The following is a 27,723-nucleotide window of genomic DNA, read 5'->3' as shown; positions in this document are numbered from 1 at the left end:
CTTTCCTCGTCCCAACGCTGACACAGCCGGGGAGGGAAAGGAACTCAACTAAGTAGTTCAGGACCTCCTGGACCACTTTGGCCAGCGGGGCAGAAGTGCCAGGTCTGCCCTTCGCTTTTCGGAACTCGTCGACAGCCGGGGTCGGTTTGATCCGGGCGGGTCCGCCTGTGTCCATTGCACTCGACTCCTCAGAAAAGGTGGAAGGCACAGGCTCCGGCTTGCGCTTCCACCTTGACTTGCGGACCTCCTGGAAACCTTCCATGACCGAAGATTCCCTAACCCTGCTAGACTAAATGAGATTTTTGCTGTCTTCCTCCAATCCACTAAGTTGAGCATGCCCACAAACGTGACAACTACCCGTAGTGAGCACGGGCAGCTGTAAACCTTAAATATTCTCCTGTCACACTATGCACCTCTTCACCACTACTGGATCGATTAAGTGCAATACATACGTACAGCAAGAAACCACGGATTACTGTCCTCGTTCTTTAAAGAACGCGAGTAGGACTAAGGTACCCTTTACTCATTATGGGGACTTACGACCATGAGTCGTTGCCACCTTATCGCCACACAGAGGCGGGTGCCCGAACAAATATTCGCCTTTCATTTCGTGCACAAGTGATGATTGACAAGTCCCAAATTAAACGATGCTACCTTTGCTAAAGCACTCAAATTGAATTAGCTCAGAACTCTTGAAAGTTCGACAAACAGCTCAAAACACAACAGAAAGAGAGACTCAACGCAACGTAACTTTGTCCACATCTAAGGGCCAAAGTCAGGGAACGTATACATCCCAACCCTGTTGGAGAAAACACCCATCTAGTGATGTTCCAGTTGCCACCCCCCCCCCCATCCTTGCCTTGTTGGGTTTTAACGGGAGTCGTCTATCGCCCTCTGGCCTTTTACATTTCATAGTAATAAGCCTGGCCTCGTTGGGATACCACCGATGTAAATGCCTCAGCAGACATTTGCATCGGTGATTATTGATCAGCTTATTACCTTCGCTGTAGGCCTTGTCCAGAGGGAAAGTATACAGCCATCAGATGCCGGTATGCAGAGTGCCCATGACATTGAGCAAAGATGACCCCCGCATGCTTGGGAGCCTCCTAAGTGCTCAGCCGTGGGCCTGTTCGGTCTGCACCCTCTGGTGTCTGATTTTCTGTTGCGCTTCTTCTGAGGTATGTAATCTGTCATTCACTTTCTTAACGTAGTCCTCTATAGCCTTCCATTCTAGGGGTCCTCTCATCATAAATCTCTGAGTGTCTTTTGGATTAAACATGACTTCTTTGCCCAAGGCTTTCAGCATCTCTTGGTGTACATTCTGAAATTGTGTACAACTAAAATGAACATGTAAAGAGGTCTCCTCCTCATCAGCACACATCGGACAAAGGTCCAAGTGGTTCAGACAGAATTTGTACAAGTAAGCTCTATAGCCTCCATAGCCCGCCAGGAACTGCGTTAAAGAGTAACCCAGTGAGCCAAGAGTCCTTCGGTACAGCTTCTAATATCTCCGACAATGTGGTGCGTCCACCGCCCTTTCATTCCCTTGTCCCACCTGCTTTGCCAGTTTCCTAACAACTCTTCTATATCAGCAGAAATCCTCCTCTTATTGGCAGGAGATAGAGGTCCTAATGCCTGTAGACAGATCTGCCTGATGGCTTACAAAAAGCTGAACATAAGTTAAGTTATAGGCTGAAGACAAACTTCATAATCACTGTACGTTTGTAGTTTTTTCCAACCAGTTTTCCAGCTAATGCCAGGTCTGTGTGTGCATGTGTATATATATATATATAGAGGTAAATGCAATTACTGCTATCGGCATGCTAGGCCTGACTTAGCTGCAGTGTAAGTGTAAATGAACCAGTGAACATGTAGCTGGAACAGACTCAGGTTGATCACTCTTGAGACATGGGGTAAATTGAAACCCATCTATATAATATATATAACATTTACATTGTATTAATATATATATATATACAATATATTTATGTTGTAAATATTTAAATTACAAAGACATGTTTGCAGTTTTCATTAGTATTTTAATGATGATGGTAATGTCCAATAAATAAAATCTAAATTTGTTCTCTATTTTATTTTTAAAATAAATTAAGACTTGTACATTTTTGTATTTGTTTTTATTCTTATAGCTTTTTTTCTTTTTTCAGTGTAATTCTTCTGCTCAGTAGTTAATTTGGATTGCAATGAAGATCATGAAAAATTATTTCAATTGCCTGAAAAACAAACAATGGAAGTACCTGATGTAAATGTACGTGTCTTATATGATTTTGAATATACCACAAAGGATGGAAGACAGATAAAAATAAAAAGCGGAGAAAGATTGTTTTTGATTAATAAGACAAATAGTGATTGGTGGCATGTTATTCGAAGTTCAGAGAGAAGACCATTTTATGTTCCAGCAACATATGTGCAAGAAATTAGGAAGAGTGAAGGAAGCACTAACTCAAAGGAGAATAAATTTAATTCAAAGGTAGAAAGACAAGCAAGTGCAGATGCAGTTGATGAGGGAGAGAAACAGCATCAGAGTTTGATTAATGTAAGGGAAGATCCTGTAGGTTTCAGTATGGGTTATAGAAATCGATCGTGTTCTCTTGAAGAAAAGAAAATGTATTCTGTAAAACTTTCTTCTGTTGATAGACAACGAATTTTGAGTAAAGGAAAATTTCCTATTGCACAATTTAAAGCATACCCTGAAGTAGTTGAAGAACCAGAACCTAAAAGTATACACGATGAAGAAGTGGATTATGTTAATTTGAGAAAAGAAGGTGATGGATTTGTAATAGATGAAGAAAATACTGGTGAAGTAATAAAAGATTCAGTTAAAACTTATGACGATGAAGTTGCAGCTGAAAAGGTTGAAGTAATTAAAACTAATGATCATGAAAAATTAGATGGGGTTGATCTTTTAAAACCAGATGTAATAACTGATTCTGGTAGTGGTTACTCATTTGTTAGTGGTCTATGTAAAAATGAAGTTAAAAAATCAGAATCTACTAGTTCTTTACCTGTACTGAGCAATATTCCACATTCCAGTTCTCTTGAAGAACTTGCATTAGAGATTCAGTTAAAGACCTATAGTTTAAGAAGTACTATTGCATCTGTGGCAGCTAATGAGGATACAAAAATACAACCCTTAACAAATTTAAGCTCTGATAATAAAGTTCCTTCAACTTCTAACAATTCATTTGAAAGTGTTTTAGATTCTGCTATTGGTTGTTCAGACTCTAGCAAAGAAGAAAATAAAAGTAAAATTGATATTAATCTACCAAGTAGCCCTGTTCCTTTACCTAGGAAATTACACTATGTTGGCAGCTTCAAAACCAAGCAAGAAAGACAAAAATGGGCAAAACAACATTTTAGTCCTTCGGAGTTGGTTTCAGATCCTGTAGATTTATCAGGTGATATAAAAAGGAAAGTGGCAGCTGATGAAATTACGTGTATGGAAATAGAAGAACCAAAACACGTAAAGGTTGAAGAGAAACTTACTAAAAGTTTAGATTGTGGTGATAGATTGCAGCTACAGAAAATTGAAACCGATTCAAAAAATATAGTTTCTATAGCAGTTAATTATGAAAGTGTTTCTCAGTCTCTGAATGAAAAAGATAAGTCCAGTTCATTTTTAGAAAGTTCTAGAAAAACTGAAGAACATCTGCAACAGATTCATCAGAATTTAGGTATAGCACAAGAGGCATCAGCTAAAATGGAGAACTTAGTTGCTCTCAATGCAAAACATAAAAGAACATTTACATTTATTAGTGAAGAATGTCCTCCTGATTCAGCAGATGGACATGAAGGCAGTAAGGATAACAAAACTAGTATTAGAATACCTTTTTTGCAGCCAAAGACTACGTCCTTAAAGGATTCAACTGAAAGTATTAGAGGAACAAGTTCTACTAATTCTGAGAGAGGCTCTACTGATAGTTTATTAGATATTGATAAAAATTCAAATAGCAGAAAAATATCATGTGGAACTACAACTTCTGAATCATTTATACAAACTGATGGGGAAGATTTAGATGAGGGAAATAGTGAAAGTGAAACAGATTCAGTTGTTCTTGGATTGAATAGAATTAAAATGAGTAAATCTCAAGATGGATATAAAAAGAAGATTCCTCTTACTAGAAATAGAAGGGTGAGTACTTAATTTCATTGCTGATTATTTATTAAAAAGTAGGATGTGGATATTTATATTTTTGGTCTCACATTAGTTGTTTTTTAGATTCAGATTTTTTCTTTAATTTTGTTATCCATCATAATTGAAACGTCTGGATAAACCAGATTTAAGAAAAAAAAAACAGTGGTGTGCATTGTTAGTGATACTTATGTTAAGTTCCATATCAGTTGTCAAAATATTTCCTTGCAATTTTGAATCATTTTGTGTTGTAGCAGGAGTACCCAGATTATTCTGTGTGGTAGTCATGTATTATCGTCACTCATTCAAGTGTTCAGTATTATTCCCAGAAAAGATTTATAAGGCCAAAAAAGACAGTCTTTTTAACTTTCATTGTGCAAAGAATTGATGGATTAGGGTGAAGTCCCATATACATTTCATGTTAAAAGGTAAATATTTTTCAATCGTGGTTTATGAAAACTTACCACAAAACATTTTTAAAAATGATTGTACTACTGCTATTATTTATTTAGCTAAATTGAATTTCCTAAAAACAGTTTAAGCTCAACTGTAGTAGATTAACATTTAATATGTGGACCATTCAAAAACTTACTTTAATTATATTATTTTAATAATTTAAGTCATAAATGTTAGATAAAATTATTTTTAAAAAATTAAGATAAATTTATTTAAAAAAGTAAACTACAGAAAAATCTATTAAAAAAATGAATAAAAATAGAATTTTTTTTGTCTTCAGTCATTTGACTGGTTTGATGCAGCTCTCCAAGATTCCCTATCTAGTGCTAGTTGTTTAATTTCGGTATACCCCCTACATCCTACATCCCTAACAATTTGTTTTACATACTCCAAACGTTGCATGCCTGCAGAATTTTTTCCTCTTACCTGCCCCTCCAATATTAAAGCGACTTTTTCCAGGATGCTTTAATATGTGGCCTATAAGTTTGCCTCTTCTTTTAGCTATATTTTTCCAAATGCTTCTTTCTTCATCTATTTGCCGCAACACCTCTTCATTTTTCACTTTATCCACCCATCTGATTTTTAACATTCTCCTATACCACCACATTTCAAAAGCTTCTAATCTTTTCTTCTCAGGTACTCCGATCATTCAAGTTTCATTTCCATATAAATCTACACTAAAGAAGAGACAGACTTATAGGCCTCATACTAAGGCATCCTGGAATAGTCGCTTTAATATTGGAAGGATAGGTAGAAGGAAAAAATTGTGTAGGCAGGCCACGTTTGGAATATGTAAAAGAAATTGTTAGGGATGTAGGATGTAGAGGGTATACTGAAATGAAACGACTAGCACTAGATAGGGAATCTTGGAGAGCTGCATCAAACCAGTCAAATGACTGAAGACAAAAAAAAACCTACCAACCGTTTTTAGACTCCTAACATTCCATGCTCTGACTCGTAGAATGTTATTTTTTAATTTTCTGGTGACACCTTCCTTAGTAGTCTCCACCCGGAGATCTGAATGGGGGACTAGTTTACTATTTTACTGAGGAAGGCGCCTCCCTCATTTTATATGAAAATGCAGAGCTATATTTTCTTGGAAAAAAAGCAGCTGTAGTTTTCCATTGCTTTCAGTTATGGAATAAAAAATAAAATAGGAAGTTATTAATAGAAAGTGATATACATTATGTAATAAACAAAAAATTAAGTGAGAGAAATATGGTAGTACAAAATGGAACATATGGGCTTACATTTATTAGCCCACTATGGGCTATAAAAAAAAAAAATATCAATCTAAAACCAAATTGTTAACATATGCAGAAACATTAAATTTTATTCTAGACAAGAGGGCTAGTGGTCCTGGAGGGGTATCAGGTGTGAATCTATTGAAAACAATTGAATTTTATTTTTTTCTAAAATAAAATAAAAAAAATAACAGTTCAGATATCACAATATTTAAAGTTTTCTTAATTGAAGAGAACTAGGGGATAAAGGAATTTGAAACACTTGGAATAACATTATTTATGTTAAGACATTTTTTAAAAGTAGAATATATTTTGTAAAGAACAGTTTAAAATCATTCTGTTTAATTTATTTGTAATTAGAATGGTTTGGAGATGCTAGAGGCCTATCAGAGGCAAGGAATTATGAATCTGTTACTGGTTACCTATGATTAACATTTTTTTTAAAAACTATAAAAATTAAAGGTCCAGTTTAAAAATTTAAAAGCTTAAAAAACTTAAAATAATATTTTAATTATTGTTAATTAAGGGTGGCATTAATGAGCATGGAAAGAATCTGAGCATACTGGCTTTATGGTTTTCTATTTCCTTCACTGAGACAAATATATGATACAGCATCCACATCAAGCTCACCAAAATGCAGGTGATATTCAGCCCTATAATTGACATCTCTCTTTTCATTACAGGGTCTGGCTATGTAGTGAACATCATTGTCTGAGAAAGCATCTCAGATGGTTTACATAAAAAAGAGGGATTGTGTGTAGTTAAAAATTAATGTACTTCTGTTTAGAAATAATTTTTGTTTACTCCTGAGAATATGAAATACAAAATCGATTGAAAAAACCAAAATTAAATTCTAATTTTTTAAACTAAACTTTTTTATCTTTTAATAAAATTCACTGAATAGGTTAAATGTGCTAACACATAAAAATAATTATACAATAAAGGGTTCCTTTCTAAATATGGGAACTTTTTCTTTTAAAGGATCTTTTCGGAATCGATTATTAGCACTTTTTTTGTTCTAGTGCTGTTATTAATGCACCATAAGAAAAGATTTAGAAATCTCTTAAGTATGTAATGAAGTAAAATATTCAATCTCTGTTGTGTTTAATTTAATTTGTTGTCTTTGTCAAATTTTATGTTTTTAAATTTAATATTATTCAAGTATATTGAGATCGTATATACATGTAAAATTTAATTTAATTTTAATAAAACCCATCAACTTAAAGTATTTATTGACAGAGTAGTATCAGCATGATAAAGAAAAGTTTTCTAAAATAACCTTTTGTTACTGTTTACAATTTTATTTAATAGAATTGTTTTACAATTTAAACAGAAATGTTTAGAGGAAGCCTGATTAAAATTTCTACTAATATAAAATAAGTATTTTTACCAATATCACATGATGCTATTATAAAAACAAAAGAATTGTTAAGTGCGTTTAAATTTATTCTTTTTCCAGTTTATGTATTTTTTTAAACTATGAGTGGTTTTAGGTGTACATTTGTCCAGTTAACTTCAATATTTTCTGAGCTCTAAGGCTTAAACAAACAGTTAATCATATTTTATACTTTTCATTTTTCATGTAGTTTTATTTGTAATCACTTAACACACATTTCGTTTGCTTGGTGCTTGATAAAATTGAGAAAATTAATTGCATTTTATTTTGGTATTTCTTTTACCAGTCACATTTACTGTTTTCAAGTTTTCAGTGATTTAGTAAATTTTATTATGCCATACTTTTTGTAGGAAGGCAAGAGAGAGGGCAATAAAATAAAGTTTTTCCCTTTTTGATAAAATTCTTAATTTGCATGATCAGAATGCACTTTACCAAAGAATTTCATTGGATGGAAAAATATTGTAACAATTTTCCTAGCAAGTGTTTTTGTTATTTCTAATAGAACAGAGATTTGACCCTGTTCCATTTGAAGCATAAACGTAGAGGCAAAATGATAATCTTTGTTGAGGACCTATATGATGTGGCCTTTTTTCATATGTATAAAATTCATGTCTCATCTTTTGAACTGTATTGAGAAATTGGCCTGTAGTTGTTAGGAATAAAAAAATAAATTACTTTTGCTTATGTTTTAAATGTTGAAGTTGAATTTTATTTAAAAATTTCAAGTAATGAAATTTAAAACTATAGAACAAAACATCATTCACAGAAACATTTTTGAAAAATATTAAAATGAAGTTTTTCTCTCATCTTCAGCAGACAGGTCTTTTTATATTTACTTTCTGTGGATGAATTTAAATTTTTAATTTAAGATTTCTGTGGAAGAGGATTAAAGAAAAAAAAGAATTGAAACAATTTTTAATATGGAGTTTTATTTGGGATTTTGACTCATATGGTAAACTTCCTGGTAGTAAGTAAGATTGAGGTAATATATGATTTGAAAATAACTCCTGGTCTACTTTATACCCCAAATGAAATTGACAGAGCATGTTTGTTGAAAACCAACCTGCTCCTGCTTTTTCTTTGTATGCTAAAAATTAAAACTATGTTGAAAAGTGAATCTTATTAATTTTGATAATTTATTTTTATAACGTACTCAATCCTGCTTTATTACAACCTAATTATTAGAATAAAATAGAATAATTTATTAGAATAAAATAAATCTGTATTTTCCTTGTACAGATGACATAAAAATAAGAATTACAATATTTAATTAGGAAACATAATACCTGCAAAGGATAACCTGTGTGTAGGCATGAGCTACTTCATATAATATTTTTAAAAAGGAAATATAAAAATTAAAACTATTTTTAATATAAATAGTAATAACTAAAATATCCTGTATAGATAAATGAAAGTTCTTCTAAACAAGAAAAAAAAATTGTTAAAGATTGAGATCAATTAAAATTTAAACTTATCTTAGAAAAACGATGAAAGAGTAAAAAAAAATAAATTCGAGTAAAATGATTGTTATATCTGTTATGTTAAACTATTTTGTAACAATACAAAATAATGCTAAATAATCTTAGTATTAATATTATGACTATAATTATAAATTTACCCTTAATAAGTTTATCTTTCTTAGTTTTGATCAGCTCCATTACAGGATTTTATATAAAAAAACCAAATCATTATTAAGATTGGAGTAGATAACTAAATGCATCATTTGGACAGGATGGCAGAAACATGTTTAGAATAGTGATTCGTACACATTATTCACTCATCTATTACTTTAAGGAGTTTTTTTGTTCACTCTGCTGTACATAAATCTAGGAGGAATAAGATTAATTAGTTCAGCAGAAATATACATGAATTGTCTTCTGCAGATCTGTCATTTTGGGGTATTATAAATGTGATACAAGATCACCTCAGATTATATGATGAGTCACTGGTAATATAGAGGCTTATATTTTTGTTAATGTATAAAACAATACTTTTGACATAGAGCTGTCTTATTGTTAACACGTTAAAGTCCCGGAGTAGGTTAGCTTAGGGTAAAGTCTGGGCCTATTTGAGGCTGCTTTTATTAAGTGTTTTTGACACACATACATTTTATTAAAGTGCATGTTTCTTGCCCTGCCCCATGAACGTATTCGGTTTTGCAATATTGATTGGGCATACGCAAAATATACAAGTCTAGCAATACTGTTATTTTTTATTTTACTAATTTAGTGGAATTTAAGGATCAAGTATTTAATTCTTTTGCACGTATTGTTGATGAGTACATGGCATTTAAGGTGAGGGTCTATCCAGACACAAAGATATTTTATTTACTTTTTCTAATTTGGGACACAGACATGAAATAAACGTTGGCTTTTTGCTCTTTACTGAATGCATGGTTAAATTATTTAAGTCAGGAGGCTGACTACCGTGATTTGTAGAAAACCTTAAAGATGCTTTTTTTAACATTTAGGATTAGTAGACGATCATCAAACCAAGCTTTGTCACCCCTAACACCTTTTTCTGTTGATCTTTTAACTTCATCCAATGAGGAGCTCATGAAAATCAAGGCAGTGTTATCAGCGAAAGATATCATAGTTTTTTATTTTTAGTTTTAATAAGTTATTTATGTACAATAAGAATAAGATAGGGGATAAGACTGATCCCTATGGTAGACCATATGCAGTCAAGTGCTTTATACTGGTATTTTTGTGGATTGTAAGTATTTGCGATATGTTTTTTAGGTAACTTGTAAATAATTTATGGGATAAACCTCGTGTCCCCAAACTACTTATTTTTTGTAGCAGCTTTGAATGTGCGACAGTGTCAAAGGCTTTTGCCAGATCTAAAAACACTACATAGTTTTTTTATTATCCTTAATGTTTATTTAATATGCACCCAATAAGGTAATTTATCACATCTTTGGTGCTTTTCTTTGGTTGAAATCCATATTGATTTGCATGAATTATGTTTAATTTATTTTGTCACTTGTGATTTGATAATTTTTTCCATAACTTTAGATAGACTGTTCATCAAGCTTTTATCGGATGGTAATTTGTTGGAATACAACGATCTCCTGACTTGAATAATTATTATTGTTTAATTAATAATAATTTTTACTTTTGCTCATTTTTATACATACATTGTTACACATGGTTTATAACAAATTTATGTAAAGATTATATGTACTGAAGAAAACTTAATCATAAATAAGTTCATCTTATTTGTTTTCCAGAGTCTTTATACAAAAATGAGGCAATTCAAAAGATCAGCTAGATTTGGGTTTACAATTACAACAATTTTATTTGGATTAATCTTACGATACACTTTTGATTTATTTGTGTTTGAATTGGTGTCAGTTATACATTTCCCAATACTCAATACTTTAATGATAGCTAAAAGTGAATCATTTATAAAATAGACTTTGTATAACACTTGTAATTGGCAAATTCTGTGTTCGGTAAAATTTTTGTATGTTGTATAAGATCTGACTTTTCAGTTGCTGTGTATGGATTTTGCTTATTAAACCTTCATTCAAATATAATTCTAAATATTCAACATAAATTTTTATTTTTATTAACATACAGTCACAATTATAAAATTATTATGACTGATGTTTACGTAAGGTTGGACCAAATCCAAATTTTATAAGACTGAGTCTTTTAAAAGCTGTTAATTGATGTAAAATAAAAATAAAAAAAATATTGAAAACCATGAATTCCAGTTTTTGAACAACTTCACTCATTATTTTAATGAAGATTAATTGTTAACTCATTGATTGTCTACTGGATAGATCTGCACCAAACCAGATACTGGTTTGAACATATAACCAGTATATTTTATATTTGAATCATACCTGTTTGATCATATGATAAAGTTTGTTTCTTTTAACTAATTAAAACCCTGTCATACTCTACATTTAACATATTTGTTTTTAGCTCAAAAGAATGTACAGTCAATAAATTATGATGACATAGCTAAAGTAAGAAAAAAATTAATTCATTATTCTGAATTACTTTTTAATAGTTACAACTTTCGTAAATGTTAAGCCTGAGTACTGTCTTCAATTTTTTATTAGAGAAAGCTGTTTTTTGGCTTTTTCAGATTATGTTTATTATTAATTAATTTATTAAGTGAAAATTAATTAAATAAATAATATTAAAATTGGAATAAATAAATGCTTAATTCATTTAATTTTTAAATTACTCCGATATTAAATTACATCTTAATCTTCTGTATGAATAATTACTGTGAAGTGTCATGGTGTTAGTTAATTTAATTGTTTGCAGTAAAAATTTATAAACTAAATATTTAAAAAAATATCTTTTTCAAAAATAACAAGATTGTTAATATTATTTTTTTTGTACCTGAGAACTTAATTACTTTTAATAATATTAATTTAGACTAATTTAGACTAATTTCCAGTTACATGTATTCTCCAACTATTTTGATGTTTGATAACATGAAAAATGGATTTTTTAATTTATATAAAATGTCAAACCTGACTGAGGTCCAGAACCTTCTGGATTAAAGACAGAGATGCTGCTGCATCTCTGTCATACATACATACATATAATATGTATGATATAGTGGTAGCAAGGAGCCTTGCAGTAGATTCCTAACTTTAAAACATGTAACTAGTTTATGAATCTAATCTTTTTATTGTTTATATTAATGAATATTATCTTTTCTTTTTCATTTCATTTGTCAAAGGAAAATTTTGATTGAGTATCCTTATTCTTCCTCTAGCCAATCACACAATAATCTCTTTTTCTCTCTACAAATCAGATTTATTTTAACTATTGCTATTATTGTCATTAATATTGCCAAATCTTAATTTAATTGCTAAGGATTTTCTTTAGGCTAGACTTTCTCTGGTATTAGCTTAATGTTAAATTTACTTGACACCATGTAAACTGATTTCATTCCTGTAAGTCCTGTGTATTTGCCAAACATTAATTGTAGGAAGTAAGTTTGGTTTTAACTTTCAAAGACTAAACTGAATTCTAGGAACTATTTTCAAGAATGGAATTTTGTTGAAGAGGTTTTCAGTAAAAATCAAAAGTGCGGTGTTTAAGTAATAGAATTAGAGCACGTTTACTAACTTTAATGTTATCCCACAGTGTATGAAGACAATCTTTTCCGTATAAATATTATGACAAGTAAACATGTTAAGAAACATTTACTACCTGATTAGCATATTTTTTAATGTAATTCGGATTAATTTACATCTAGAACAAATAGTTAGTGAGGTTGATCTTGTGTCTCTAACACTTCTCTTGCACGATCTCATTATGAGTGTAATTTTTGCTTTTGTATAAGTACATTATTTTCTGTAATATATGAGATATTGTGTATATTATTCCAGTAATTATTGCTGTAAGTATTTTTTTTGTTGGAATCTGATTTATAATGTATCACGTTATTAATGACTATTTCAGGTTGATTCCCATAAGACAAGATATGTGCAGCAAGCTGCTCCACCATCACCTGCACCACTTCAGACACCTACTAGAGTAGTTATGGGAGATTGGAATGAGTATATGACTGATGATGGCAGAATATTTTATTACAATACTCATACGAGTGAAAAGAGTTGGAAACCTCCCAGACTTCGCAGTAATTCAAATGTAAGCATGATAAATTTTGTGTGTTTGTTAATTACCATAACCATATGGATGTGACATGAGTCACGATTTACTCCCAAAAAATCATCATCATTAAAAATTTAATCATAAAATCATGAAAATTAATTTAATATTCCTTGATGCTAGGTTTAATTTGAAAAATTTTAAATGAAGTGATTCCCAATAGCCATTAAAAATAACTGCTATTTAAAAATATTCTGGGGGTAATCATTCTACTTAAAAATAACTAATATTCTTATAATTATTTTTTATAAGATAGTTAAAACTTTCTTAAAATAAAACTATTAGTGGGGAAATTTTATCATGTGATATGAAAAAATGAGGTATTTCTTGTCTTCAAAAATGTAGGAAAATACCATTCAAGAAAATTAGACTGTTGTGTGGGAAAATAAATTGTGTAATTTATGAAAATTCAACTAGTATATAATAAGTATTAATGTAATTCTGGTGAGGAATGATTTATTTCTAAAGTAAAATGGTTTTTATTTTAAATGGAACATTTGTGTTCTTTTTCTAAAAAGAAAAACTGCTTTTATTTTCTTTACTTTATTTATAGAAGTGTATTTTTTCATTTTGATATTTTTTTTAGGTGAGACAATAGGAATAAATTAAAACATAATTGTTGTTTATTTTATGGTGCCAACAGCAATATATAAATTATACAAATACGATTAACAGAACAATCAAATGCCCACATAATATCAAAGAAAACTTAAATAATGAATACAACAGTTGTTACCATAGAAGATAATGGAGTAAGCCCTAAATCTATACAACATTCTCATTGCAAATAATTACCTTCAATCTCAAAAAGCTGTCCTAGAAAATCAGTTTAATGCATAATTCCATGTTTTTTCCTCAAAGTTCGGTTCAGGATGTGTAACCTGTTCAGTTTGTTTTTTGTGTAGTGAAGTTGTGCATCATATTTTGTCATAACTGCACTACATTCAAAATGTATATGATGTGTGAGTACTGTTGTTTAATAATTTAGTATAATGTACGAGGCATGTTTTTAAAGTAAAGTCCTTTTTGAATTTGCCACCTATATATGCAATTTAAGCAGATGGTATTTACATAGCTCAGTTATTTCAATCAATAGTCAGCTGTTAGCAACAATAGTTAAGTCATTGTGTTGTTAGTTGTTATTCATCCATTTATAATGAGTGTTACAATTTGTGATCTGCCAAGTGTGAAATCTGATTTTTGGTATCAAAAAACAATTCTGTGGCTGAAATTTATAGCCAAATTTGTAATGTTTATTGACCAAATATTACAGTAACCTGATAATAAGGCAGTGGTGCCATTCATTTCAAGAAGGGAGAGGGAATGTTCGTGATGAGAATGTAGTGCTTGGCTGTTGGGGATAATGGATGATTTGATTGAAAAAGATTGATGAAAAATTTGGAGAAAACTGGTGCTTCACTCTGTCACAGCTACCTTTGATATTTCATGATATTTGATTTATGAAGTTTTGACTGAAAAATTAGGCTATAAAAATTCATTTGCCAGATGGGTGGTGAAGATGCTAATATACACATTCAAGGAAACCCCTCTTTTTGCAGCGCATGAATTTTTGCTGAATTACACAAATGAAGGTGATGAATTGTTTGATCACATTGTTACTAGAGATGAAATTTGAATTTCATGTTCAAACGTTGAGACAAAGTAGCAGTCAATGCAATAGCAACAGTCATCATTATATTGACTGAAGTTCAAACTAAAACGTTTAGTAAAGAAGCTTATAGCTACTGTTGTTTGGGACACAATAATGTCTTGCTTTTTGAATTTAGTGATTGCAGAACTACTGTGAATGCCAGTAGTTATTACCAAAAAAAAGCTAAAAAACAAATTATGTGGAATGGTATACCATGGGTTTTTGTTTTTTATGACAATGATTGGCTACCACAACAAATCAGGCAGTAAGATAAAAACTTTCATTGGAATATCTTCAATCATCTATCCTATATCCCTGCCTTAGCTCCCAGCAATTGTTTTCTTTTCATAATGTTAAACAATGGCTTGCATCACAAGGTTTGACAATGATGAATTTAAAAGATTAAAGATTACATTATTGCATGTTTATATCACTGGTAACAGAATTTCTTAAAGGGAGAATGAAGAAAATAGTGAAATGTAAGAAAAATTTGTTGAAGTTGAAGGGAGCCATGTAGAAAAGTAGCAAATAAATGTGGTTTTTATTCTAAGTAATGAATTTTTTTCATATTTTTCAGTTTTGTTTTTATTTCAAAAGAGTCCTTACTAGGTGTCTTGTTCAGTACGTTATTTAAAAACATGTTTATGTTGATATCAGTAAATTTATTTAATTAGAAATTAAGAGATCAGAAACCATTTCCTTACATGAAGTTATTTACTGATCTAACTTTTTTTATTACAGGAAGATAAGAATGATGGAAGCTTGAGCAATGTTTACTCTGGGAGTTCTAGTCCTTTAGCTGAAGTGGATGAAAAATTGATTCAGTCAGGACTTGAAAATTTGCCTCTTCCTGCAGGATGGAAAACTAAGTTGGATGAAGAAACCGGTCTGGCTTGTTATATTAATCTAGTCACAGGAGCTAAGGTAAGTTCTTCTAAATTTTGAAAATATTTTGATGTTATCTAAATAGTAAGGTATTTGTTAATATGTTTTGTAATTTCATTTGTTAAATTTTAAGGAGGTCCTTCTTATGTGAATACTTGATTTTAAATCCACTTGAATAAAAAAAAATGAATGTATGAAAGTTAGTTTTGCTATTGTTTGAACTCTAATTATTTAATAAATGAACTGATATTATTAGTGTTAGTGTAATACAAGTATATGGTTCAGTTTTGTACTAGGGAGCTGTAAAATGTAGTGTTCATGTTATGTACATGTTTTTTTTTGTGTTGTTTGATTTTATAAAATCATGTAGTCTGTAACTTCATTTAAGACAAATTATTCTGTCTACTGTTAGCTTTTTTTTTATTTGTAGACTGTATGGTGTAAATAAAGCTGCGTGTATAATTAATTCAAAATCCTGTTATATATAATCTTACATATGTTACAAAGTAGACAACTACAGTATTTGGTGGAACTGTAGGATAAAACAGTTATATTTTTTCAACACAGCTAATCTGTCGTATTTTAATTCCACTAAATTTATTTAAAATAACATATTAGTAAATATTTTGATACAATAATTATAGGTGTCTAAGAAGGTGGGATGTTGTTAGTATTGTAAATTGTTTGTAATTTTTGCAATAAATGAGTTTTTATGTTTATAACGGTGGAGTTAGCCTGAGAAAAATATGAAATATTGTGTTTTGTAGATTTTCTATTAAAATTTAAAAGAAGCTAATTATGTTAAAAAGAAGCTAAGTGATTTTGAGCTTTAGAGATAATAATCTACTGTAATTTAGTAACTTTACATCAAGTAGAAATAACAATAACCTTTGATAGTTGTAAAGGTATTCCCAGCTGTAAAGGTATTCCCTGCTGCTATTCAAGTCCCTGCTGTATTTTTCCTGTTTATCCTTAATGAAAAATTAAGGAAATTTAACCTTACGTTAAAAAAAACTCTATTTCTGACCTTCTTGAATCAAAAAATAAAATTCTTTTCTATAAAATTAAGGAAATCTTACTTCAGTAAGAAAGAGCTATAAGAGATATTAAGTAATTTTAATCTGTATTATAGAAATAGTGAAAAAGTCAAAACATTTAGAATGTTTAAGTTGTGCTAGTCTTGAGATAGGGCATAACAATATTGGTAGCACTAATAAAGGAATATAGGGAATGTGTTAAAGTAATGTCTGGTAAGAAATTAGGAATCTCTGTCAAAGCAGGAAGTGTGTTCATGGTGTATTGAAAGTCACTTAATAAAATTTAAACAACATTTTCAGAAATCATGAAAAGTCAAAAAAATTTTTAGCAAAAGAATTAATTTTTCTTAAACAAATTCATTTTTAAGAACGGAAATGTTCATAAATTATTAACTTAAGACATTAGCACTGAAAGTGTTGGCTGAGAGATTTGTAAATTGCTTGTTAAAATTCCCTTCCTCACCTGGCCTTTTAATAGTAATAGGGCTTGGTTCTTTACTTTGTTCTATTAGGCTTAACTTCATAAGGAGTGTATTTCATTTATTTTACTAGATTATTTTTCCTACTTCTCAATTTTATGTAGTTTTTGGATTTAAAAATTTATAGTCAAATAAGCCTGATTTGGAGTCAAATTTATAATCTGATTTGGACACTACATAACTTTATTGTATTCCTATTAAAGTACATAAAATTTTATTTCATTAATAACTTCTGATATTTTTTCATGTTTTTTTTTTTATTGTTATTGGATTATTATTTATCATAAACATTTTTTTTACAATCAGAGGTTAATTATTAATAATCATATATTTAAATTAAAAAAAAGTTAAAAAGAAGAAATGAAGTCTTGATTCGAATTGATGTACCTTTCCCTTCTAAGATCCGAATATTTCATTAATTAAAATTTTATTTGACTGTAACTCTGGAACCAATGAAAATAAGTACCACTTATGGTATATCTTTGTAAAGCTCTCAATGAGGACTTATTACTGCTGTTAAGAAAAAGTCAAAAATTCAAATCTTTTTGGGTTTGGGCTTTTGGCTTTTTTGGACACTTTAGATACAGTCAATTGCAATCAAAAGGGGAGGTGCACAACTAGATGTTACAACAGTCGTAAATCCAAAATTTCAACATTCTACGGCTAATCGTTTTTGAGTTATGCGAGATACATACATATGTATGTATAGATGTCATGCCGAAACTAGTCAAAATGGATTCAGGGATGGTCAAAGTGTATCTTTCCGTTGAAATTTGAAAATCAAACTTTTTTGCAATCACAATACTTCCTTTACTTCATACAAGGAAGTAAAAAGTGTATAAATTTTTATAAATGTAAAACTTTATGTATTTGAGTGATGCCATGTACTAATTTACTCGAAAAATCTTGTAATATATTTCTGACATAATTGCTAATAGTAAAAATCCCTAAGTTTGTGCATAATTTGTTATTAGATTCAAAATAGTTTTGACATATATATTTCTTGTAATAGTAATGATACCTTTAATAAATTTTGGTTTTTGTTGGTTACTTATTAATTAATTTTGTATTATTGTTATGGTATGGACTATAGGTATGCTAGGATACGTGTTAGTTAATTATGTAATATTATCAACTACAGTATCCAAAAAATTAGAAATAGAAAATTTACTAATAAACCAATTATCAATAAAAAACTAATTTACCAGTTAAGAGATCAATTTTTTAATAATAGAATTGGATAAAACAAATACGCTAGTTATCATAATAGCTAAAAAGTATAATAACTTGATGAAACAATACATTGCTGATAATAAATTTGAGGAAATTAATGACCCAACTAACAGATTTCTAAAAGTAACAAAATGTTTAATAAAAAAAAGAATGAGATCAATTTTTAATTATAATAATAATAATTTAAAATACCATTCTAGATTACATCCTTTTAAACTGATTACTCCTAGATTAACTAGACTACAAAAATTCATAAATTAAACTTCCCGTTACGACCTTTAATCAATTTTAAATCTGTCCCCTGTTATATTATATCCAAAAAAAAGATAAAATTTGTAGGAATAAAATGAATTTATCTAATACATTTATATAAAAAATGGTTACTAATTAGTAAATAAATTAATTAGGTAAAATGCCAAATAAAGACACTAGAATGGTTAGTTATGATATAACTAACGTGGAACCTTACCTATGGGATTTCTATATCAAAAATATGTATACAGGATTTTGAGAGTAAATTAGTACATGACATCACGCCTATAAATAAGGTTTGAATGTGGAATCTGTATGTTGATGATATTTTCATTATATGAGGTATGTTTAGAAAATAACTGAAGTTTATTTTTTTAAGCTTTATCATTAATTTTACAGTTTATTGGACTCTGTCCCCTTCAAAGTACTTCCCTCCTCTATTCACTCACTTTTCCCAGCAGTGCTTCCACTTTGTGAAGCAGTTCTGGATAGCTTCATTTAAAATAGCCTTTAAGGTCCGTGATAAATTTGCTTTACTGTCATCAACAATCTCAAAATGGTGTCTTTTCATCACTTGATTTTAATTTATGAAAACAAAAAATTGCAAGGTGACATTGCTGGCAAGCAGGGAGCCTGAGCTGGGACAGTCATCTTATTTTTGGCACAACACTGACGAATTGACAAAGCTGAGTGTGTGGGCTCATTGTTGTGGTGAAGGAACCGTGAGTTGTCTTGCCCCATAACTATGGTCTCTTTTTGTGGATTTTTTCATGTAACCGTTGTATAATGCCTTGGTAGTATGCACGGTTCAGTGTTTCACCTTGCAAGAGTTCAAAATACACAGTTGCATTAAAATTGGGTAAAATAGAGAGCATCACTTTGACATTGAATTGAAACTGATGTGCTTTCTGGGGGCGTGGAGATCCTTTGCCAACCCATTGTAATGATTGAACTTTTGTCTCATTGTTGTAGTCATTATGATCCTTTGCATGAATGTTTCATCGTCATTGGTTTGTTCAAGAAGTTGCTGACAAATGTCCACTCGATGTTCTTTCTGCTAATCGGTCATCAAACAAGGAACATACTTTGCTGCAACTCTATGCATGTTCAATTTTTCAGTCAATATGTCACAGCACGATCTAGTTGAGATACTAACCTCTTCTTGAAGTTCTGACAGTCAATTGGTGATTTGCATGTACCAGATCATTAATTTTCTGAATGTGTGTGTCATCAGTTGAAGTCAAAGGTCTTCCTGGTCATGGGTCATCTTCAATCGACTGATGATCGCTGTTTCCCAGTTTCAAAATTTTACATTCTATTGTTGCTCCTGAAAATTGCACATTACAAAAGTTACTACTAACACTTAAACTCAGTGCACTCAAATAAGAATAACATGAAAACTAAATGAGATATCAACAATCAAAGAACATGTGGTTACAAGAGGAGGTTATGTGAAACATAGTGCTGCCTACTGCACATCGCTAAATATCTCTGTTAGCGCATAATGAAAAATGTTTGGTTATTTTCTGAACAGATTTGTATTTATCCTGGTAATAAACAATGAACATCTAGTAATATTAATAAAATTAAATTCTTATAATGAAAATTTAAAATTCAATAAAAATAAAAATTTAATTTCTTATTATGTAAATTAAAAGATAAAATTTAAAATATGAATTTGAATAGATAATATCTATTAAATAGATAATAATAGAATATTAAATTATTTTGATGTCAATATCTAAATAAAAACAACAACCAAATTCAAACATCAGTATATATAGATAACTTATGTAATTTTATAACAATTCATAAAAAAAAAAATAAATCACCCTTGGTCTCATAAAATTAAAATCTATACAAATATGATTAACTGAGCGATCAAATACAACATAATAACAAAGAAAAGTTAAATAATGAAATAAACATCATAAAACATATAACGGTTGAAAATGAATATGATAGTTGTTTTTTATAAATATTATCAGTACCCCATAACAAAATAACTACCTTACAACCAATAATAATAATAATAATAATAATACTCAATAATAAAAAATAATAAATAAAAATAATGATAATGAATAAAAATAATAATAATAAGACAAATATATATGAAGGATATCTGAAGTAAAGACCACTGGGAGATTTTTCTCCTTAAAGTTGGTGAACCTTGTGTTATTCATGGCCAAGCTAGTAATGTACACACTGCATTGTTGTCTGTAAGTTGTTGTGTTTCATTACCTTTGATTACATGTGAGTTATTATGTTATAAAATGAATAGGAAAGTCGATTTTGCCGCCTACTGTGAAATATGTGGAGTCATCTGTTTTTTAAACCATCAAAAGCGTTAAGCCAGCTGAAATTCATAGGCAGTTGGTTGCTGTGTATGGTGATAATGTAATGAATGAATGAAATGTCCGAAAATTGTGTGAAAGTTTGAGAAATAACAGAATCAATGTGCATGATGAACGTTCAGAGAGACCCTCAATAATCACCAAGGACTTGTTGAAATGTGTTGATGAAATCAGAAAAGATCAATGCTCAGTGTTTTTTGACCTGGCCCTTCTTTTAACTGAAGTTTCAAGAACTGTTATTGGTAACATTGTTCATGACCATTTAGGCTTCAGAAAGGTTTGTGTAGGTTGGGTGCCAAACGTCTTAATGGAATGTCACAAAAAATCCGAATGGCATCTGCTTCGGAATTTTTTATGCGCTATACAGAAAAAGATGATGAGTTCCTTAATTCAGTTGTTACCAGTGATGAAACATGGATTTTGCCAGAGAGATACGCCTATTATATGCCAGAGAGAAAACAGCAGTCAAGTGAGTGGCGTCATCCTCAATCAGCAACCAGACTGACAAAGGTCAAGCCACAGCAATTTGGATGCAAACTGATTGCCACAGTCTTTTGGGATTAGTTTGGCATATTGCTGACTGATTTCATGCCATGTGGAACAACTATAAATGCAGAAGCTTACTGTGAAACTCTGTGTATGTTATGGTAGCCATTAAAAATTGCCGATGTGGGCGACTGACCGATGGTGTCGTCCTGCCGCACAATAATGCATGTCTACATGTTGTGGGTCTGACACGTGATTTACTGAGAACATTTGGATGTGAAATTTACGATCACCTGCCATATAGTCCGGACTTAGCTCCTTCTGATTACCATTTGCTTGAGAATTTGAAAGAATTTTTGAGTGGTAAGCAATACGTGGGTGATGATGAACTTAAAAATGCTGTTAATCAGTGGCTAATTGGACTGGTGGCAGAAGAATATGATGAGGGTATATTGAAGCTGGTGTATTGCTACAATAAATGTCTTAATTCACGTGGCGATTATATGGAGAAGTAGTATAAGGTATGTAGTTTAAGAAAAATACAAAATATTTATAAAGTTTTGAGAATAGATTTTTTGACAACGAAACGGTCTTTACTTTAAGAGATGACCTCTCATACGTAAAGTATTTAAATACATTTATAATATCATTGAAAACATTACTGAAATTCACAGTAAATAAATATTTAAACTAGCATATGAACCTTATAACCTCGTAATAAAATGATTGTGATGGTATTTATATATGAATAACAAATACATCCTTTAAAACTAGAATTTTTTAACGTTATAGAAATTACAAAAGTAATAAATAGGTTTATCATAACTGAGGATGAAAGTCCATGAAAGTACTCTCAGGAAAAATTAGGTAGATATGTCTTTCTCAATATTCTCTACTAAATAGTTTATTTAATAGAATTTAAATATATATATGAGGGACGTTCACATCAATCCAGAACTTTTGTTAAACTACAGTGTAAGTGGAGATTCTTGTGCATTTTGTTGGTTGTAAACATAAGGTACAAGTATCAGCTATTACTGCAAGGCGCGCTGGTATAAAGCAATTATAAACAACAGCATTAGTCATAAAGATGTGGCATCCGATGTAGTGAATGGATGTGTGGAACAGCGCTTTGTAATGAAATTTGTCATGAATGAAGGCATAAAACCTGGTGAGATTTATTCGTAACTACTTTCACAGTACAGTGATGAGACTAAGTCACAGTACAACATTTGAGTGGTACAAATGTTTTAAAGAAGGCCATACATCATTTGAGTGATGATCAAGGTCGAGGTAGTAAAGAGCCACCAAAGTTATGATCTCAGTTTTTTGGGATAAAAATGGCATCATTCACGTTTCTACCCTGTGGAGTCATTATTAACAGTGAGTACTGCAGCAAAGTTTTTCAAGATGTGCACAATGGTGAATGCATAAAAAAATGACTTGGTGCAATCACTAAAGGCTTTCTGTTTCTGCAGGAAAATGTGCAACCACATGCAGCCCCACTACAAGAAGATCTTGGCTGGGAGTTATTCCCACACCAAGAGAATGAGAACAGCAGAAAATGCTGAACTTGACGAGGCAGTGTACATTTGGTTTACACAGTGTCGTAGTCAAGGCCTATCTTTAAGTGGCTCATTAATTCTTGAGGCAGCTCTTTAAATGAATGAATGATTAAATGGTGATCCAGATTTTAAAGCCAGCCAGGGTTGGCTAAATAGATTTCAAGCAAGGCACAGAATTCATCAGCTTGCAGTTGAGAATGAAAAATTAAGTGCTGACAGTCAGGTTGTATCTAACTATTGTGATAAATTTAGTTCAAAAATTAAAAGTCTTAGTTTAAATCATGTACAGATGTATAAATGCGATGAAACGGGATTGTCCTGGAAGGTGTTTCCTAAGAAAACCTTAGCATCTTCTGAAACCTCTGTGGCTGGGTACAAAGTAAGGAAAGAACGCATCTCCATTCTTGTATGTTCTAATGCAAGTGGTTGTCATTGACTTCCTCTAGCTATTATTGGCAAGTCAAAAAACCTGAAAGTTTTTAAACATATAAATTGTGACTTATTACCAGTGAAATATTTTTCGCAATGGAGTGCTTAGATGATGGAAGACATTTTTAGCCAGTGGTTTTGTGACTGTTTTGTGCCTGAAGTCCAGTGACATCTTAGAGAAAATAATTTACTAGAAAAAGCGTTACTTGTGATGGATGATGCTCCTTGCCATCCGGTCAATATACTGGAAGCACTAGATGGCAATATATTCACTGTATTTCTTCCAGTAAACACAAGCTGTTTATTACAGCCTATAGACCAATGGGTCTATAGGCTGGGGGTGTAAGTATGAAGTGACATTGTAAAAATATGATTAATTCAAAGTTTAATTTTCTGCGAAAATGAGTTACAGGTAGAAGATTTTTGGAAACGGTACACGATAAAGGATGCAATATAAATATTGCTGAGAATTGGCAAGACATCTTGGGAAAGACATTGAAGTTGAGCTGGAATAAACTGTGACCTGACCAGCTACCAAAACCAGTAACTGAAGAAGAAAATGCAGAAAAATGCGAATTATCGAGGTCCTACTGTATGAGGTGTGGCTATTAAATAACGAGACTAATGCTGCTACAGAAGAACTGCGCATGTGCTTAATTCATACAACTGACAGTTGTGTAGTGTGAAGCCTTCTCTTTCAATTGTTGTCACTCCATTTTCTGTAGACATATTAGTCTGGCCATGGACTTCATTTGGATAACATCTGTTTTTTGTTTTGCTGAAAAAATAAGTATTTTATTAGAGCAAAGAATTATCGTGAATTTTCATAAGAAACTTGGAAAAACCGGTCGGTAATGAAACTTATCTTTTATTAAAAAAAGGATATGGCAATGAATATTAATCATGCAGGTTTTTGAGTGGGTTAAGCATTTCCAAAATGGTCGAGAAGATATTGAAGATGATCAAAATTCAAAGCAATGGTGATTGTTTTTTTCAATAGTAATGGTGTTGTGTACCTTCACTGGGTTTCTTAAGGTCAAACTATTAATCAACATTACTACCTTATCCTTGCTCAACTTTGTGAAAAAGTAAGAAAAAAACAACCTGAATTGCGGAAGAACAAGTCATGGGTTTTTCATCAGGACAATGCACCGGCTCACACTGATTGTCTGTCAAGATGTTTCTAGCCAAGTATAACATCCTAATCCCAGTGTTAGACCATCAGCCTTATTCACCTGATATGGCACTGTGTGACTTTTGCTTGTTCCCAAGGTCAAATCTACATTAAAAGGAACAAGATTTCAGAAAATCACGTGTCATGAAAGAGCTCACAGAAGAAGACTTCCAGCACGGTTTAAAACAATGGAAAATTCCGATGGAGTATTGTAGGGATAGAGGATGAGTGTGTATTGAAGGTGATAATAACTAAATATACATGAACTTAAAATAAAATATTTTACAGCATTAGTCTCACTATTTAATAACTACCACACCTCATGTGTGTGTATGTTATTTTTTTTTATATGTATGCAATTTTTCAATCCTGAAGTGTTCCACATAAATACCAAAGGGCTGATTTTCCATTTTAAGTATTTTATGTTGAGATTTGCTATTGTTTGTTGTAAGATCTCTTTCGTGCCTGCATTAATAGTTCCCAAAATAATTTTCGAACTACTTTGTATTATTTTACTCAGATGCTTTGTAATACTGCTCTAGTTTTTGCAGAGCAATCAATTAGATGAATATTTTTGTTTCCAAGCTACACCTTAGTTTGGAAGTAGACTCTCTTAAAGTGCTCATTCAGAACATTGACTGGAACATAATTTAACAGCACTGTTTTTAGTGGTAACTTTAATGAAGGATTCATAGCCCATCTGCTTGAGAAACGCTGAGGTCTTCAACACGGCTAAATTTTTTTAACTGTACCTCTAGCAGCTCAATACAGTAATATTGGTGGTTTGTATGTTTGTAAACCAAGTCACTTTTTACGTTTGTGCCACATAAACAAATTTTTGTATGCTGGATAAAATTTCAGGCTCCTTTAGTGGTTTTATCTCTGGCAAAAACTTGCATGTCCTCTACACTTCTTAACTCCAGTATCTATTTAACTTTCCCCCTTTCTTTTTATAAACCAGGTTTACCTACAAGCCTGTAGGCACAAAACCCTTTATAATTTTAGGTTCTATTAGTAATTCTTACTTTTCCTGTCGTATGTATTACAAATTAATTTCTCCAAGAGTCTACTCTGCTGGTAGATACTCTTTCAGCAGTTTGTTTACTGTTAAATAATACATGAAAATAAACAATAAAAATAACATGATCAGAGTTACTATATAATTAAGATAGGTCAAGGTAGACAGATATACAAGGTAGTTCATAAAAGACAATATGGCGTATCATTCAAAATTAAAAAACCATGAAGACAGATGTAAAAAAATTGAAAAATACTATACTTAGAATTTCTCATTTTTTAAAAGTACTAGCTCTGAAGAAACTCAATAAACTTAGTTTATTAAAACTAATTAAATGATAATCTTATATTTTTTAGGTTTTTGCACCTTAGCAATTGAAGAGTGTGAAGTAGGTTAAAATGCTATCAGCAAAACCATGTTCATTGATTCAGTTACCATAAATCACCAGAGTTAAGTAGAAAACTGTCAAATTTTATTTCTTAATAAAAATGCCCTTAACCCTTTGAAATAGCCTTAATTTAGATCTCTTCATGGGGCAGAACTGCTCCAGATTGGCCCCCTGGCAGTGTTCAGAAAACCTGCGAAGTAGGAAAAAAAAAATTATTAAATCTAATTACATATACATATTGGGAAAGCAATTCACAGATATGGCTAATCAGTAGATATAGCTGATGGCTAATCAGTATTTAAATAAAAATTCCTCACAGGCTTCAATAAATTAATTATTAATTTTTCTCACCATTTCTGTACCTTTCTTTAGTATGTAAGAGCCCAATCTTCCCTGACCTAATGAAGTTTAAATTATGGGAGTGTGTTGTTGGAATCTATTATCAGTTATGTATCAGCCTGTAAACACAGACTGGAGGTTCTCTTACTTAAAATGTTTATTAGCCTCCATGGTATAGTGGTAATGTCAAAAGCAATTTTCATCACTGTTACACTGTTAATCAAATATGGTTTGGATTCATGGGATAGTTGTGGCCCCTATAAGCATACACAAAATGTCTAAGCATATATAAAATGTTGTACTTTCAAATTCCAGCAAAGTTTGCTGTGACCTGGGTCATCTTATGTGTCTATTAGACTTAGTATCCTCTCATTCAGAGCCTCCAGGCTAGACCTAAGCAGGTAGTTCCAGAATGGGTCAGATCTGTTTGTTGGTTACTCTTAGTGAAATGGCTTTGCATTTTATGTGGTTTTTTGGAATCATGAGAGAATGTGATGAAGTTAAGCACTGCTACTACTATGTAGATGTAGAATATATTTTATTACTCCTGCAAAGTAAAATCATCTTTGTATACAGTAACATCCTGTTAACTACAGTAATTATAATTCTGGCAAGTTCGTAGATTTTCAAGTCAAGATAACGCAATCTTTTGAAATCTCCCTACCAATAAAAACCATATGCAAACACCTCCCCTCCTAAAAAAAGTCATCCCATAGAATTCTGAAATCACCTAATATTTACTGTAATTTTATGGTAACCTGGAAATCATGTGTAGTAGTACATTTTTTAATTTGTTTATACTGTTCAATGTTAAGTTATTATATGTTTGTATTAGTCTCTGCCTCTAACATTTCTAACTCTTTTCTCTAGCATTAAATAACAGGATTTCCATTTCTTGCAATCAGGCCGTATGGCCTGATTGCAAGAAATTATACGTGACTATAATAAGTTATAGAACAAGTTAATAAGTTATAGAATAAGTTAATAAGAAGTTATAGTATTTGACGCTAAAAATAGAGTATAATAGACTATTTTAACTCTATATTGATTTTCATGAAAATTTGTAATTAAGCTTATTATCTAACCCTCTGCTTCAAAAGTTATATGTTCTTGATGTGTGCTTTTTGTTTTTTGGGGGTGAAAACTACCCGTTGTTAAAAAAATCAAAACATAGATTTAAGCATTTCATAGATTGAAATGTTGTTTAAATATGTAGAATAAACATTTTTTTATGTTGTGAAATGTAATTTATGATGTTTTATTATGTATCAACCCTTAGAAACCACCCCTTATGATGGAATTAAAAAAAAAATAGTTTTTTGTAGTTTGAAATGTTTTAATGGTGCATTTATAATGCATTAAAAATCCCATTAGTGTTTATAATATAATTTATGATTTATTGCAACATTTCAAACCTTAATAACCACTCCTTATGATAAAAAATTGTTAAAATTACTGATGTAAGTGTTTTGTAGCTCAAAATCATTTATATATATGGAATAAACATTGTTCCAAATTCTGATACATAATTTGTGA

General features: G+C 31.0%; 1 protein-coding gene across 3 annotated transcripts in view; it reads left to right on the top strand.

The window, feature by feature from the left end:
* Nucleotides 1-27,723, top strand: part of LOC142332635 (uncharacterized) — a 166,949-nt gene that overhangs the window by 9,241 nt on the left and 129,985 nt on the right. For all 3 annotated transcript variants that reach the window (XM_075379331.1, XM_075379401.1, XM_075379268.1), the window contains exons 2-4: nt 2,166-4,150; nt 12,685-12,873; nt 15,287-15,469. In XM_075379331.1, coding sequence (XP_075235446.1) covers nt 2,246-4,150; nt 12,685-12,873; nt 15,287-15,469 — 2,277 coding nt within the window. In that variant the 5' untranslated portion in view covers nt 2,166-2,245. The remainder of the gene's footprint in view (nt 1-2,165; nt 4,151-12,684; nt 12,874-15,286; nt 15,470-27,723) is intronic.

Source organism: Lycorma delicatula, chromosome 1, assembly GCF_047948215.1.
Source record: "Lycorma delicatula isolate Av1 chromosome 1, ASM4794821v1, whole genome shotgun sequence".
NCBI classification, from domain to species: domain Eukaryota; kingdom Metazoa; phylum Arthropoda; class Insecta; order Hemiptera; family Fulgoridae; genus Lycorma; species Lycorma delicatula.
The sequence above is the reverse complement of the archived record's forward strand: the minus strand, read 5'-3'. Positions and strand labels throughout refer to the sequence as shown.